This window comes from Schistocerca nitens, chromosome 10 (assembly GCF_023898315.1).
Source record: "Schistocerca nitens isolate TAMUIC-IGC-003100 chromosome 10, iqSchNite1.1, whole genome shotgun sequence".
NCBI classification, from domain to species: Eukaryota; Metazoa; Arthropoda; class Insecta; order Orthoptera; family Acrididae; genus Schistocerca; species Schistocerca nitens.
The window spans coordinates 63,469,752-63,485,134 of record NC_064623.1 but is presented as its reverse complement, the minus strand read 5'-3'; the positions used below and the strand labels follow the sequence as shown (position 1 = coordinate 63,485,134).

The 15,383-nt window shown below is 46.8% G+C and overlaps 1 protein-coding gene across 1 annotated transcript in view; it reads right to left on the bottom strand.

Moving 5' to 3' along the window:
- LOC126209870 (transcription factor HES-1-like) overlaps nucleotides 1-15,383 on the bottom strand; it is a 438,054-nt gene that overhangs the window by 17,643 nt on the left and 405,028 nt on the right. Inside the window, exons 5-6 of the mRNA XM_049938995.1 lie at nucleotides 13,707-14,020; nucleotides 5,230-5,347 (exon numbers count right to left, since the gene is read on the bottom strand). Coding sequence (XP_049794952.1) covers nucleotides 5,230-5,347; nucleotides 13,707-14,020 — 432 coding nt within the window. The remainder of the gene's footprint in view (nucleotides 1-5,229; nucleotides 5,348-13,706; nucleotides 14,021-15,383) is intronic.

The window sequence follows — 15,383 nt, the reverse complement described above, 5'->3', positions numbered from 1 at the left end:
AGAAGATCCAACGGAGAGCAGCGCGCTTTGTTACAGGATCATTTACTAATCGCGAAAGCCTTACGGAGATGATAGATAAACTCCATGGGAAGTCTCTGCACGAGAGACGTTCAGTAGCTGCGTACGGGCTTTTGCTGAAGTTTCGAGAACATACCTTCACCGAGGAGTCCAGCAGTATATTGCTCCCTCCTACGTATATCTCGCGAAGAGTCTATGAGGACAAAATCAGAGAGATTAGAGCCCACACAGAAGCATACAGACAATCCTTCTTTCCACGAACAATACGAGACTGGAATAGAAGGGAGAACCGATAGAGGTACTCAGGATACCCTCCGCCACACACCGTCAGGTGGCTTGCGGAGTATGGATGTAGATGTAGATGTACGCAATATTACGGCCATCTGCATATGTACCTATCGCGCTCCCGTGAATTTTGCCACCTCAGTGTTGCCCCGATGTAACTTGTATGTCTGGACACACTCTGAAAAGCCAAATAACCTGGTACACCTGCCTGATATTGTGTAGGGCTCCCGCGAGCACACAGAGGTGACACAACACGACGTGGCATGGACTCGACCAATGTCTGAAGTAGTGATGGAGGGAATTGACACAATGAATCCTGCAGGGCTGTCCGTAAATCTATAACAGTATGAGAGAGGTGGGGGGGACATCGCTTTGAACAGTTGCAAGGCATCCCAGATATGCTCAATAATGTTCATGTCTGGGGAGGTTGGTGGCCAGCGGAAGTGTTTAAACTGAGAAGAGTGTTCCTGGAGCCACTCTGTAGCAGTTTTGGACGTGTGGGGTGTCGCACTGTCTGCTGGAATTGCCCACTTCCGTCGGAATGCACAATGGACATGAATGGATGCAGGTGATCAGAAATGATACTTACGTACGCGCCACCTGTCAAAATCGTATCTAGCCGGATCAGGAGTCCCGTATCACTCCAACTGAACACGCCCCACACCATTACAGAGCCTCCACAAGCTATAACAGTCCCTGCTGACATGCAGAGTCCGTGGATTCATGAGGTTGTCTCCATACCCGTACACCTCCATATGGTTCAAATGGCTCTGAGCACTATGGGACTCAACTGCTGAGGTCATTAGTCCCCTAGAACTTAGAACTACTTAAACCTAACGAACCTAAGGACATCACACACATCCATGCCCGAGGCAGGATTCGAACCTGCGACCGTAGCGGTCTCGCGGTTCCAGACTGCAGCGCCAGAACCGCGCGGCCACTTCGGCCGGCTCGAGCGGAGTGGCCGCGCGGATATCGATTATGTTTTGTTGAATGGTTCGAACGCTGACACTTGTTGATGGTCCAACATCGAAATCGCAGCAATTTGCGGAAGGGTTGCACTTCCATCACGTTGAACGATTCTCTTCAGTCGTCGTTGGTCCTGTTCTCCCACGATCTTTTCCCGGCCGCTGCGATGTCGTAGATTTGATGTTTTACCTGATTCTTGATATTCAGGGCACACTCGTGAAATGGTCGTACGGGAAAATCCCCACTTCATCGCTACCTCGGAGATGCTGTGTCCCATCGCTCGTGCGCCGACTATAACACTACGTTGATAACATGCTATTGTAACAGCAGATAGCTGTAACTAAGGTACGAGCATATGGGATTGGTTCCCAAGTATGTGAGTGGCTCGAAGACTTCTTAAGTAATAGAACCCAGTACGTTGTCCTCGATGGTGAGTGTTCATCGGAGGTGAGGGTATCATCTGGAGTGCTCCAGGGAAGTGTAGTAGGTCCGCTGTTGTTTTCTATCTATATAAGTGATCTTTTGGATAGGGTGGATAGCAATGTGCGGCTGTTTGCTGGTGATGCTGTGGTGTACGGGAAAGTGTCGTCGTTGAGTGACTGTAGGAGGATACAAGATGACTTTGACAGGATTTGTGATTGGTGTAAAGAATGGCAGCTAACTCTAAATATAGATAAATGTAAATTAATGCAGATTAATAGGAAAAAGAATCCCGTAATGTTTGAATACTCCATTAGTAGTGTAGCGCTTGACACAATAACGTCGATTAAATATTTGGGCGTAATATTGCAGAGCGATATGAAGTGGGGCAAGCAGTTGTGGGGAAGGCGGATAGTCGTCTTCGGTTCATTGGTAGACTTTGGGAAGATGTGGCTCATCTGTAAAGGATACCGCTTATAAAACACTAATACGACCTATTCTTGAGTACTACTCGAGCGTTTGGGATCCCTATCAGGTCGGACTGAGGGAGAACATAGAAGCAATTCAGAGGCGGGCTGCTAGATTTGTTACTGGTAGGTTTGATCATCACGCGAGTGTTACGGAAATGCTTCAGGAACTCGTGTGGGAGTCTCTAGAGGAAAGGAGGCGTTCTTTTGGTGAATCGCTACTGAGGAAATTTAGAGAACCAACATTTGAGGCTGACTGCAGTACTATTTTACTGCCGCCAACTTACATTTCGCGGAAATACCACAAAGATAAGATAAGAGAGAATAGGGTTCGTACAGAGGCATATAGGCAGTCATTTTTCCCTCGTTCTGTTTGGAAGTGGAACAGGGAGATAAGATGCTAGTTGTGGTACGAGGTACCCTCCGCCACGCAACGTATGGTGGATTGCGGAATACGTATGTAGATGTAGAGCTGACAACTGCGCCAGACACTTGTTGTCTTTTATTGGCGTTGCCGACCACAAAACCGTATTCTGCCTGTTTACATATCTCTGTATTTGAATGTCTTTGGCACTTCAGTGTAGTTAAGAATGACGTGCTGTGTTCTGTTTGTTCGGAAGTCTTCAGTCCAGTGACAAACCAGGGCTGATATTTTCTACGCCGGTATTGTGTTCGCTACGCTGCTGAGCAGAACTCTACCGAACGCTTTATGGAAAACGAGAACACGGCATCAACCTGTGCACCCTAAGTGTAGACTATCTGGTATCTGGCGATACGAGGACCAGTTGCGCAATGTCCATTGCGAGAGTTGGGAGGTGACTGGCCAGGAGACATTTTGAGGTAAAAGTCCCGTCTGTTAGCTCCAGAATTTTCGTTCAGGGCGTATCTATGGCAGTGTGTCCTGCTGACAAGACGTGGCGTACGAAGCGGCGGTCTGCTCGTCACTCAAGAGCGGACGTGTGGCTTTGCGCCCCCTCACTGCGGTGACGAAACATCACACGCGGCTGCCGTTTAGCAACAGGTGGCGTGTTAGGATGCTAATGCGGCGAGCAGGAAGCGAAGCGGAGACCAGAGTAGGGGCCGATCAATGAGGGCGAGACGTGTGTGATGGGCCGACCACACACCGCCCCTGTCCGTCAACACCGTACACCGTACACAGTAAAGGCAGTACTGTCGTAGAGGTTCCATCGTTGCGGGGGGGAGGGGGGGGGGGTAACGATGCAACTGGCACCTCCATAGCACCCTAAGACGTAGCGACCAGCAGGAAAGAAGGCAGTGCCTTCTGCGAGTACCAGCAGCCCCACCGTCGATTCTTTAAGGAATCCAATTCCCATACATTAGGCTAGCTGTCGACAGAATGCGTCAGTATGGGACAGACCGTCGCAGGTTGTCGTGTGTCACGTTATCTCGCTAGAACACAGTGTACTTCGTTCACGACGTCGTCCGATGAAATTTGCGCACTCGTCCTTTCGCCTGGAGAGGTTGTCATGTCTTTATCTGATTTTTTTCTCTATATATGTATAGGAAACACCAGGGCTTACTACACGGAGAAACAGAAAAGGAAGCTACGATGGGTGAATGAAGCAATGGCTGAATTATGGCTGGAAAATTTGCTCACTTACATTTTCTTGAGGGGCGTTTGAAAAGTCCGTGCAAAGTCCGAGAGATGGCACCACCGGCGCGTATCGACGTCATGTCGCATGTAGCATCTTTGGAAAAAACGCACACCAAGTTTCAGCCATATTGGTCTATTTCTTTGTGTTTGGCATTCGTGTGAATCAAGGAAGTCGAGTGATAGTCAAAAAATAGACGAAAAAGAATTTCGTGTGGTGATTGAACATTACTTTATGAATGGCAAAACGCCCTAAGGCTATACACCCAGACGAGTAATTTAAAGGAGGGCCTAAACACAGCTGAGAAGATGGAGCATGCAGTTACGTAAAGCAATGACGAGGACGGACCCACCTGGCAGAAAAGCTGCTCAGCTAGTACAATCTGTAAAGCAGAACGAACTGTCGACTAGCTGCCATTTTCAAACTTATGGCACCCTGTTGTACTGAAAAAACACTCTATGAAAGCTTAAATAACCCACAGTTGTTCTGGAACGAAGAAATACGGAAATACTGCTGAAGTTGCAGAATGGTGTCTTCATTTCCACACAAATTTTCTGGCCGATTCAGCAGTTTTATGTGCATCATCAAGTTGACGCTTTGTTTGAAATTTGGTAATCTTATGTCTTTCAGTTCGGTAGCACTGTATGTACTACACGGTCATATTGCTACGGACTCATTCTAAATCTGTTCATAACTGCTTTTTTACTATGCTGTGGATTATCTTCCATGTGTGTAATTATGTTTAGTACCCACTACTTGGACAACGATTGTCCTTTACTGCATTTCACTGAAGACGAAATTTGTTTCTCCCTGTCCGACAAGGATGATGAAGTACTCGGCTCGAAGCCCCACAGTTAGAAGAATATCAACCATGGATAATTTTCCAGCAAGATGGAGCAACCGCCGCCCCCCTCCCCCCTCCCACTCACTGGGCTTTGAAAGTGCGTGATTTCCTGGATGAAACATTTCTGGATCGGTGGATTGGAAGGAACGGTCCAACATCCTGGCCACCCCGCTCTCCAGATGTTACGCCCCTTGACTTTTTTTCTGGGGCTACGTCAAAGACAGAGTCTTCGTCACACCAGCTGCTGACGTCGACGAACTGAAGGCTAGGATACAAGCTGCTGTGGGTACTGTGACAGTATACACGTTACGAAACACCTGGCGGGAACTGGAATATCACCTCGACGTTCTCCGAGCTACCATGGGAGCACACGTTGAGGTTTACTAACGTAAGTGGTCTTAAATAAACTAGTAACACTAACCTATGTAATGGCATCAAATTTAAATTATTACGTCAAACGATTATTCTGTAATAGTTTGTTATAATCAGGGCAAGACTTTGTGCTCACCCTGAATTAAAAAAAAAAAAAAAAGTTGCCTCTGGTTGCCACAGTGCAGTAGAAAGGCAGTACAGTGGAGTAGGTTAGAGAAGGAAAGTAGTGCAGTGTAGTCACCTGTACGACGGAGAGTAGGGGGTTGGTGGCGTCCAGCGGCGACGCGGGCTCCGGGCTCTGGCTGGCGGACAGCAGGCGGCTACCCAGCAGCGACCCCGGGGATGCCTTGCCGCTGGCACTGCAACACCACGAGCACTGTGCTGTACCCGGTTACCAGCTGTCCACGCCAACCTCTGGCTCTGCACGTCCTTTCCATCAGCTGCCGGCACAACTCCAAAACAGCAAAGTTCTAGGCGAAATTGGACAGACACCTGTGTCCCGTGCGAAAAAGCGAGGTAGGCCAGTGCCGTGTTGCCTTGTCTCCTCGTGCCAGCCAATGAAAGGCAAGTGACCACAGCAGCTGTGGGCACACTCACCCGACGACTGATCACCTGGCACGGTGCGTCGCAGTGGGCACAGCGACCCACACCGGAAGCGGCCAGTTGAAGCCCAGATCGTCATTTCCATCGTCCCAATCCCGGAACCTGTATCTACCACATTACACGAATTTCTGCTAAAAATCAAACATGTGTACTCCAGTGACAGCAAATCATGGACGGACTACTCCAGCAAGCCTATTCAGTGTCGTTTGGTCGCTGTGCCAATCAGTTCGGTAGGTAAATGCCCCGAGCAGTAGCATTATTGCAGTCGAACCTCTGCGAAGGTAGCGAGTCGATGCGGCTCCTGATAAAGCGAGGTAGGCCCGTGCCGTGTTGCCTTGTCTCCTCGTGCCAGCCAATGAAAGACAAGTGACCACAGCAGCTGTGGGCACGCTCACCTGACGACTGCTCACCCGGCATGGCGCGTCACAGTAGGCACGGCGACCCACACCCGAAGCGGCCAGCTGACACGACTACCAAACACCACATTCCAATTATTGTTTTCCACTGCAGGCGCAGTGAGAGCCCTCAAAACTTTGCCAATGCCGCCATGGCAGCTGAATTGTCAGTCCCTATCCCCTTCACATTAGACCCATGTCCCAAGAAGTTAAGAGTTGTTAAAACCTAGAAGAATAAAAACCAACCGTTGCATATGATGACTGATAAGAAATGTCCAGCAGCAAAAATGAAATTTTCACTCTGCAGTGGATTGTGCACTAATATGAAACTGCGGGCCAGAGTGGTCGAGCGGTTCTAGGCGCTTCAGTCCGGAACCGCGCGACTGCTACAGTCGCAGATTCGAGTCCTGCCTCGAGCATGGATGTGTGTGATGTCCTTAGGTTAGTTAGGTTTAAGTAGCTCTAAGTTCTAGGGGACTGATGACCACAGCAGGTAAGTCCCATAGTGCTCAGAGCCATTTGAACCATTTAATATGAAACTTCCTGGTAGATTAAAACAGTATGCCAGACCAAGACTCAAACTTGGGACCTTTGCCTTTCGTGGGAAAATGCAGTACTGACTAGAAGTGTTAGTCTTGGTTTTAGGCACTTCAGTCCGGAACCACACCGATGCTACAGTCGCAGGTTCGAATCCTGCCTCGGGCATGGATGTGTGTGATATCCTTAGTTAGGTTTAAGTAGTTCTAAGTCTAGGGGACTGATGACCTCAGATGTTAAGTCCGATAGTGCTTAGAGCCATCTCTGTTAGTCTTGCAAGTTTCGCAAGAGAACGTCTTTGAAGTTTAGAAGGTAGGACACGAGGTACTTGCGGAAGTAAAGCTGCGAGGACGAGTCGTGAGTCGTGCTTCGGTAGCTCAGAGCACTTACTCACGAAATGCATACGACCCAAGTTCGATTGTCAATTCGGTATGCAGTTTTAATCTGACAGGAAGTTTCATTGCTCAGCTGATACAGTCATTTCATGACTTGTTAGACGAAAGTATCTTGAAGGGCAAAGGGATGGCTGTAGGTCTCTGATGGGCCCTCATGTACGTCCACAGTTCCTCAACCAAATTATGGGCTGGCTCCTTGCTCAGTCTGCACCTCATCACAAAGTTGCTCTCACACATTTCAAAGGGATTTATATGGTTGCACAGACTGTGTTCCTAAATCTCATGGCGCCGCATTTCCTAAAGCCCTTTGCCTGCCTTGGTCACTCTTGCCTTCTTCTTAACAGTACCATCCACATTTTGTTCACTTCCACGATGCGCAATAACATTTATGAACTCGTTTTCAAATCAGATAAGTCCTGGTGATCTTCAATAAAAGATAAACTAAATCTAAAATTAAAATTTACTCACTATTTCTAAAATAACAGATTATCTCCACAATCAAAGCCAACCGAACCAAACAAACGGCCTTATTGCCATCTCACAACCTCTCGGTATAGAAGACGAACAATCGGGCAATGGACCAATCGTTAACAGGCCTCAGTAGCATATGGAATAGCAACTTCCGTTACCAGACCGAAAGTGACGTTATTACTGAGGCTAACCTACAGAACTGAACAATATGGACGATACAGAATAGGGCTACAGGACTCAGCATCCAGACACCCACAAACTCCACCGTAGCTCGGGTAAACAATTTCTAGACTGGCATTGCCTCGGCAGAGGAACCTGCGGGCTAGTAGCCATGAAAAACACCCACCCACACACGAAACTGGCACTTCATCTGTAAATAATGAGTATAGAAGTCGTTAAAACGTTGCCTCAATATGATGATGCCTCATGGCTGATTACCTGTGGCGGTTTCGTAAATGACTGTGCTCCTACCTCTCTGTGGAATTCAAAGCCACTTCATTTTGTCTGAAACTATTGGAAGGATCTGGGAAATGTTAGGACCCCAGATCTGACGAAGGGAAGCAAATAATCCACATCACCCTATGGTGGAAACCAACAATACGATTTTGTATGCTAAAAGAAAGAATTGTGTAATACTGGTGTGTGGGAGTTATGTAAGTGTATATATCATGTAAAGGTGAGGGCAATGGGTTCGTGCACTGTGTGGGGGTCTTGTTTGTGTTGTATGTTGATGATGAGAGAGGTGAAAACTACACTCTACTCCCTCCAACGGCAGTGGGGTACCGCTGGGCTCAATGACTCCATCTTACAACTAGAAAAAATAGTATACATATAAAAATCTTGCAATGATTTGCCAGTAGTCCCCGCATCAGCAGAACGAAGTTATCAATAAAGAAAGCTGGTAAAGTAGGGGATTTTTCACTCTCCTTGTCAGAAACGTTCCAGGACAGATTTTTTTTTAAATTTCCGAGTTAGCAGTACTAAAAAGGAACACATTTTGTTGCTATGTTACCTAGTATATGTGCGCCCTTGAAAAGACCTTCGCCATGTTTCCTCGCAAACTCAGTAAGTGGCAGGGTTAAAGAAACACACTGTTTGGGTTCTTAGCACATTAGTTACGGTGACGCAATGGCTGCTGATTGTCAGCCAAGCGTGAACATTAAGATCTGCGTTAAGCTCGGGAAAACAGCTAGTGAAATGTGAACAATGCTGGAGAGGCACTGTCAAGAAGTCATGCTTTCGAACTGCACAAAAGGTTTGGTTGAAGGCAGGGATTCAGTGCGGATTCCAGAGTTGGTCGCCCGTCTACAGTCCATATCAATGCAAACGTGGAGCGTGTAAAGCAGTTATTGCAAGAAGACCACCATGAAAAATATTTTGCACCGTAACGTGTGTCGTAGGCCTTTACACTGAAAGTTAGGGAAAGGGAAAATTGTTCAAATGGATCTGAGCGCAATGGGACTTAACATCTGAGGTCGTCAGTACCCTAGACAAAGAACTACTTAAACCTAACTAACCATAGGACAGCACACACATCCACGCCCGAGGCAGGATTCGAACCTACGACCATATCGGTCGCGCTGTTGCAGACTGAAGTGCCTAGAACTGCTCGGCCACAGCGGCCGGCGGAAAGGGAAACTTAGTGCAAAACTCGTCCCTCACACACTAACAGATGAACAGAAAGAGGAAAGTAATTTCCCCACATTTCTATCAAAGATTGTCGCTGGAGATGGAAGTTGCATGATGAGTCTCGCACGAAGCGTCAAAGTCCAGAATGGTGCAGTCACGAATCACCAGCCTTGAAAAAATTCAAACCACAAAGTTCGTGTACAAAGTCAATGTTTGATCACATTCCTTGATATTAAGGGATTATTTGACAAATAGTGAGCCAAACTCTTTACATCGAAGTCTCGAAACGTTTGCAAGAAGCAATTCGGCGTCGCGCCCCGATCTGCGGCAATTTCAGGACTGTTTCTTACTGCATGACAATGCAAGACCCCTATAATGCTATATCTGTTACTGAGTATATGGCCAGATATTCTGTTGTTGCCATCCCACATCCGCCATATTCGCCCGACCTCTCGCCTAGCGATTTTTCCTTGTTTCCGCGGCTGACAGGAAAGATTTGTCAAGACGTCGAAGACATCCAATGGGCTGTGACGAATGAGCTTACAAGCGCCACAGTTGAAAATTTCCCTGCTTGCTTCCAAGATCTCCAGAAACGTTGGCAACCGTTCATACAGGGTGAACATTAATAAAACTGAAACTTCCTGGCAGATTAAAACTGTGTGCCGGACCGAGACTCGAATTCGGGACCTGTGCCTTTCGCGGGCAAGTGCTCTACCGACTGAGCTACCCAAGCACGACTCACGCCCCGTCCTCACAACTTTACTTCTGCCAGTACCTCGTCTCCTACCTTCCAAACTTTACAGAAGCTCTCCTGCGAATCTTGCAAGACTAAAACTTCTAGTCAGTAGCGCATTTTCCCACGAAAGGGAAAGGTCCCAGGTTTAAGTCTTGGTCTGGCACACAGTTTTAATCTACCAGATAGTTTCATATCAGCGCACACTCCGCTGTTGAGTGAAAATTTCATTCTATTAATAAAACTGACGAATTGTAGGGACGGATTCCTCACTGGAAACAGAGGAAGAAAGGTGCTATGAACATGAGTCTGGAAACGCATCGTTGCCACGGTAGATGGCACTGACGAATGACAGTTCTTCTGACCACGGACCGTGTGTTCCTTATTTGTTTGCAGGCTGTATGATTATTGTAGCATACTATAAGCAGCAGAATGGTCCAGTATTCAATATCAGGAACAAGCCACGATGGTGTTTATCTACACCCAAACAGATGGAAATGGTTGAGAGGAAGCACAGCTTTACCAAAACAAGTACCCTCACAGACACCAGCCACTTCAAACAACATTTTAAGCTTTTTTCGGGTTTGTGTAATCATGGGTCCTTTCAGACGGACGAGCATGCAGGCTGGTCGTGGACTGTGCGTATAGCAGACTTGTAGGACTGGGATCAACAGGATATTGAGACGAACCCTAGTACAAGCTCCAGGCAAGTGGCCTGCCAACATGGCGCTGGCCAAAGTACGATTATGTGTAGCCTGCACGACAACGGATACCACCCCTGTCACCTGCAACAAGTGCAAGGATTATCAGAAATTGATTTCCCTCTACGGGTAGCATTTTGTCGACGGTTTCTGCACCAGGCCATCACAATTACGGGATTTCCGTCATCAGCCCTCTCTACCAAAAAAGCAACCTTTATCTGAACTGGCATCATCAATCTACATAGTCGTCAACTGTGGACTACGACAATCCTTGGGGAATGCTTGAGGCAGCTCATCAGCATCGGTTCAGCACCAATGTATGGGCAGGGATTCTTGGCGACCACATGCTTGGACCAGTTATTATTCCAAAATGCCTTGACGGAGGAACGTACCTCGACTTCGTGAAGAATACTCTGCTAGGCTGCTTGAGGACATGCCTTTGGCAATGTGACAGGTTATGTGAATTCTGCATGACAGAGCACTACCCCAGTTCGCTGACACCTCAACAGCATCTTGCCTGGACATTGGATCGCACATGGAGGCCCTGTAGCATGTCCTACAAAATCACTGGATTTAAACCTCCTGGATTTTCACGTTTGGAGGCATCTGAAAAGTGTTTTGTATGCTGAACCGGTCCGTCTCGAAAGCTGAGTGGTCAGCGCATCAGTCTGTCACGCCAAGGGGCCTGGGTTCGATTACTGGCTGGGTCGGAGATTTTGTCCACATCAGCATCAGTTCAAATGGCTCTGAGCACTATGCGACTGAACTTCGGAGGTCATCAGTCGCCTAGAACTTAGAACTAATTAAACCTAACTAACCTAAGGACATCACACACATCCATGCCCGAGGCAGGATTCGAACCTGCGACCGTAGCGGTCGCTCGGCTCCAGACTGTAGCGCCCAGAACCGCACGGCCACTCCGGCCGGCTTCAGCATCAGTGGAAGGCAACGGGAAACCACCACTGGAATCACTTCACTAGACGCTCATGTGGTGGACTTCTCTGACGAGGCTTCCCCCGTGACACGACCTGCCTATAAGGCAGAGCACAAAGTTAGTTATGCTGAATCGGTTCCTGATGTGCAGTCCTTTCAACAATGTGTTCACAACACGAGTGACGCTACTCAGAGATAAGCCACAACGCGCGAAAGAGTGCAGCAATCCGCAATGTGACTTGCGAACACGTGTATTGCATCCGTTGGAGGAAACTGAAAATCCGATGTGACATGGATGCAATGTAGATCTGTACCGTGTTCTCTGATGATTTGTTGTCACTGCACACACGCCGTCTATTTCCGGACACATGTTCACAAGACTTTTTTCCCTCCATTTCCAGTCAGATATCCGTTCCTGCAGTTTGATGGTTTTCTTAATGTTCACTCTGTATGTATAGTCTGTCTGTAAACTCAAGAGCGAGCAGCGCTTTTGGTGGGGGAAGTGGCCTTTCCCGGAAGAACCCTGCAACCGGTCTACAGGGGCACCAAAAATCAGTTGCCCCTTACCTGTCTAGTGGCGTAGATCAGCGTGCTGCCAGTGTCAGTCAGTTAACTTACTGGTATTCTTCGGTATCCAGAAGCGACGGATAATCGCCCAGCATTGCAAGAAAATGTGCAGAATACGAAGAAGAGGACGTATTTGCGGAGTAACCAGTGTTCAATCGTCTCTAATGTTATTACAACGTGTGTTAAAGAGGCGACACAAAAAGAACTGTTGGCTAATATTACCGCCAGTCCAAATGAAGCGTCTGCAATTTTATGCAAGGGTCATCCTCGCCACAATAGGACGCATAAGGAAGGAACGCGAAAATAAGCTGCGTCGTTTACTGGAATCGTCACGAAAGAAAACTAATAATTTTAGAAGAAACCCATCGTTACAGACAGTTTCACAATCACTTAAAACCTTTGATGCTTGTGGAACAGCAGCATTTAAATGTATTCTGTCGCTAAATCTCTATCTCGGTTACTACTCACCTGATTCTAAGAGATATTGCTTAAAACATATGCGCATTAGCTGCTCTAAACACTGCTGAAATTTCCTTCGAAACATGTACACCGATTCTGGACATCTAAGTAAGATGTTTGACATAGGAGGTGCGTTCACACATTAATTTTTATTTTTTGGTAAGAACTTTGTCAATCTACTTCAATGCTGTCCTCTTCAAAATATTCCCCATTACATACTATACACTTATGCCAGTGCTTTTTCCAATTCCCGAAACACTTTAGGAACTGTTTCCTCGGGATAGTTTATAGGTTTCTTAACTGTACATTTTTAATCTCGTCCACGCTTGTAAAATCGCTGTCCTTTAAGGCCTACTTTGAAATGTTTATACCACTTGTATGCCCTTGGTTTACTCATAACAGGCTCACGAAAAGTAATATTTAACATTTCTAAAATTTTCGTACATTTTATTCCATTCTTATAAAAAAATTTAATACAGATTCTCTAATCTGTTTTTTTACAGAACAAGTAATCGTTGATGCTACCAAAACACATCTAACCTTTTTGACAGCTGACAAAAGAGTAAATACCCAATATGCATAACATTGTACACATACTTTCCAGACATGTTTACGAAGACAGTGACAAAAAGTAGTGCAAAGCGAACTAATACAACAAACAAAATTATAAATTCCTGGTACTTTTTAAACAATCTTCGTGTTGTAAGAAGTGTTAAGTTTCAATGTAGCCCTTCAAAGAAAACTTCTACCTTTTAGTAGAAACACAAAGTAAGAATAATCCTTAAATTCTACAGATTGCTTGCATTATATGGGGTTCGTTTTACTAATAGCAATAGACGAACATACATTCACATAAACAGGCATTGGGTTCTATGTTTGTAGTAGAGTCCTGACTTCCGTTCTTATCTCAATATTATTTACTCTATAATGTTGTGTTTCGGAAGAAGCTATCATATTTTATATTCCTTCTGGTCTTAACGCATTTGTCTAAAAATAAACGCAACCGGGACGTATCTGTACACGGCGTCGCCACAGATTTAAAGCGCGCGCCGCGGCAGGGTCGGTACTACGTTGTGAAACAGCCTGTAGAAGCGCCTCGTGACGTAGCTGGGTAGACAGAGTGGGGACTCGCTCGCTCGCTCTTCAGTTTACCGACAGACTATACAAAATCTTGCCATCGTTTGGTTGAAGAGCAGCAGCACGGCTTTTGTCAGCAGAATGAAGCGATCAATAAAGGAAGTAGTGAGGCTGGGGGCGTTTTACGCAGACAGCGACCGAAAGGAGGCGCCACTCACCTGTGCGTGCGCTGGCCGCGGTTGTTGTTCTCGTCGCCCCTGGCGGCGGGGGCGCCGGGCGCGGGGGCGGTGCTGGAGGCGGCGGACGAGGCGGAGGCGGACGAGGAGGAGCAGGAGGAGCCGGGCAGCGGGGCCTGCGCCTGCCCCGAGCTCGAGTCGGGCTTGGAGCTCTCCTCGGCGCGCATCGCCAGCCCCAGGTCCAGGTCCAGCTCGGCCACGCAGCTCTCCAGGTGGCGCAGCAGGCGCTGCTTGAGCGACGCGTGCGGCTCGGGCGGCGCCAGCACCACCTCGGGCGACTCCAGGAAGCGGCCCACCTGCCGGACCGTCGACAGCTCCGTCTCACACTCCAGGATACACTGAGCGCGTGCGAAAAATTAAGGCGTAGCGCCTGGCTTCGCGCCTATTTACGAGGGGCGTTTGAAAAGTCACATACTGCAGAGAATGTCGTCCTGCTTACTGCAAAGAACTCTGCGCACAAACTGCTGTAAATGAAGCAATAAAAACTGTAAAAGTGCAAGAAAATACTTGAAGAGATGTTTTTGTTTTAAATTATACCATTTTAGTTATATCTAGTGTGTTTTTATGAAAATAATAAGAAGTCGTAAAATTTATGAGGATTTGTGTTTATGTACTGTAGGCATATGCTTTGTGATCTAGGGTTAATGAAATTATATTTAGAGATCGTGATATTCCTTTTTTTATTTCAAGCAAATTTTTTATTGAATATGGCTACTACCGCTACTGTAATCGTATTAAAATTGAAACTTCCTGGCAGATTAAACCTGTGTGCCAGACCGAGACTCGAACTCGGGACCTTTGCCTTTCGCAGGCAAGTGCTCTATCCTCATCTATTTAAAAAAAAAACTACATATTGATCTTGCCAAAAGCCGAGAAGCAATTCTTCTTGGTGTTGTAGCTCTCTGGTAGAGCACTTGCCCGCGAAAGGCAAAGGTCCCAAGTTCGAGTCGCAGGCCGGCACACAGGCCAGGAAGTTACATATCAGCGCACACTCCACTGCAGAGTGAAAATCTCATTCTGACGTATTAAAATTATTTGATAATTGACACTTCACGCGATGGACCTGTTTCCCTCCAGTTAAAGGGCTCAACGTCACGGCCGAACCGCCTGCCATTGCCACAACAATTTGCCAGCTCACTTCCAGTTCCTTGTCCTACTTTCTTTCCTGATGCCTTTGTATCCCGAATCCTGGGTCTTGCCCCAGACCAAAAACAACACACACACACGCACACAAACCCACACAACGACGCTAACGAATTACACAAGTTTCATGCAAAGCGCTAACCAAACACTACTGGATCCTTCCACACAAGAGGCTATTCAGCTCGTCATAATCACAGAAATCGGCTTACATTAGATAAGACTTGCGCGACACCGCCTGAAGCCGAATTTTTTAAGGCTGTCAATGAATCGTTGCGACTGGGTCACCAGAGTCGTAAATACAACAGTGTCTTGCCCTCTAGTGGCGTTGCGTTCGGTTTAACGTATAGACCTGATATGTAGAAGATCGAAGGTTCGAGTTTTGTTAAATGCAGTGGAATTTTTTATTGTTGTAAATCTAATCAAAAGAGTTTGATAATATTTATTCAATTACAATGCGTGTTTTTTAAGTAAGTACTGTTTTGAAATTAAAAAAAGACGTGCTAAGATATCTCAATA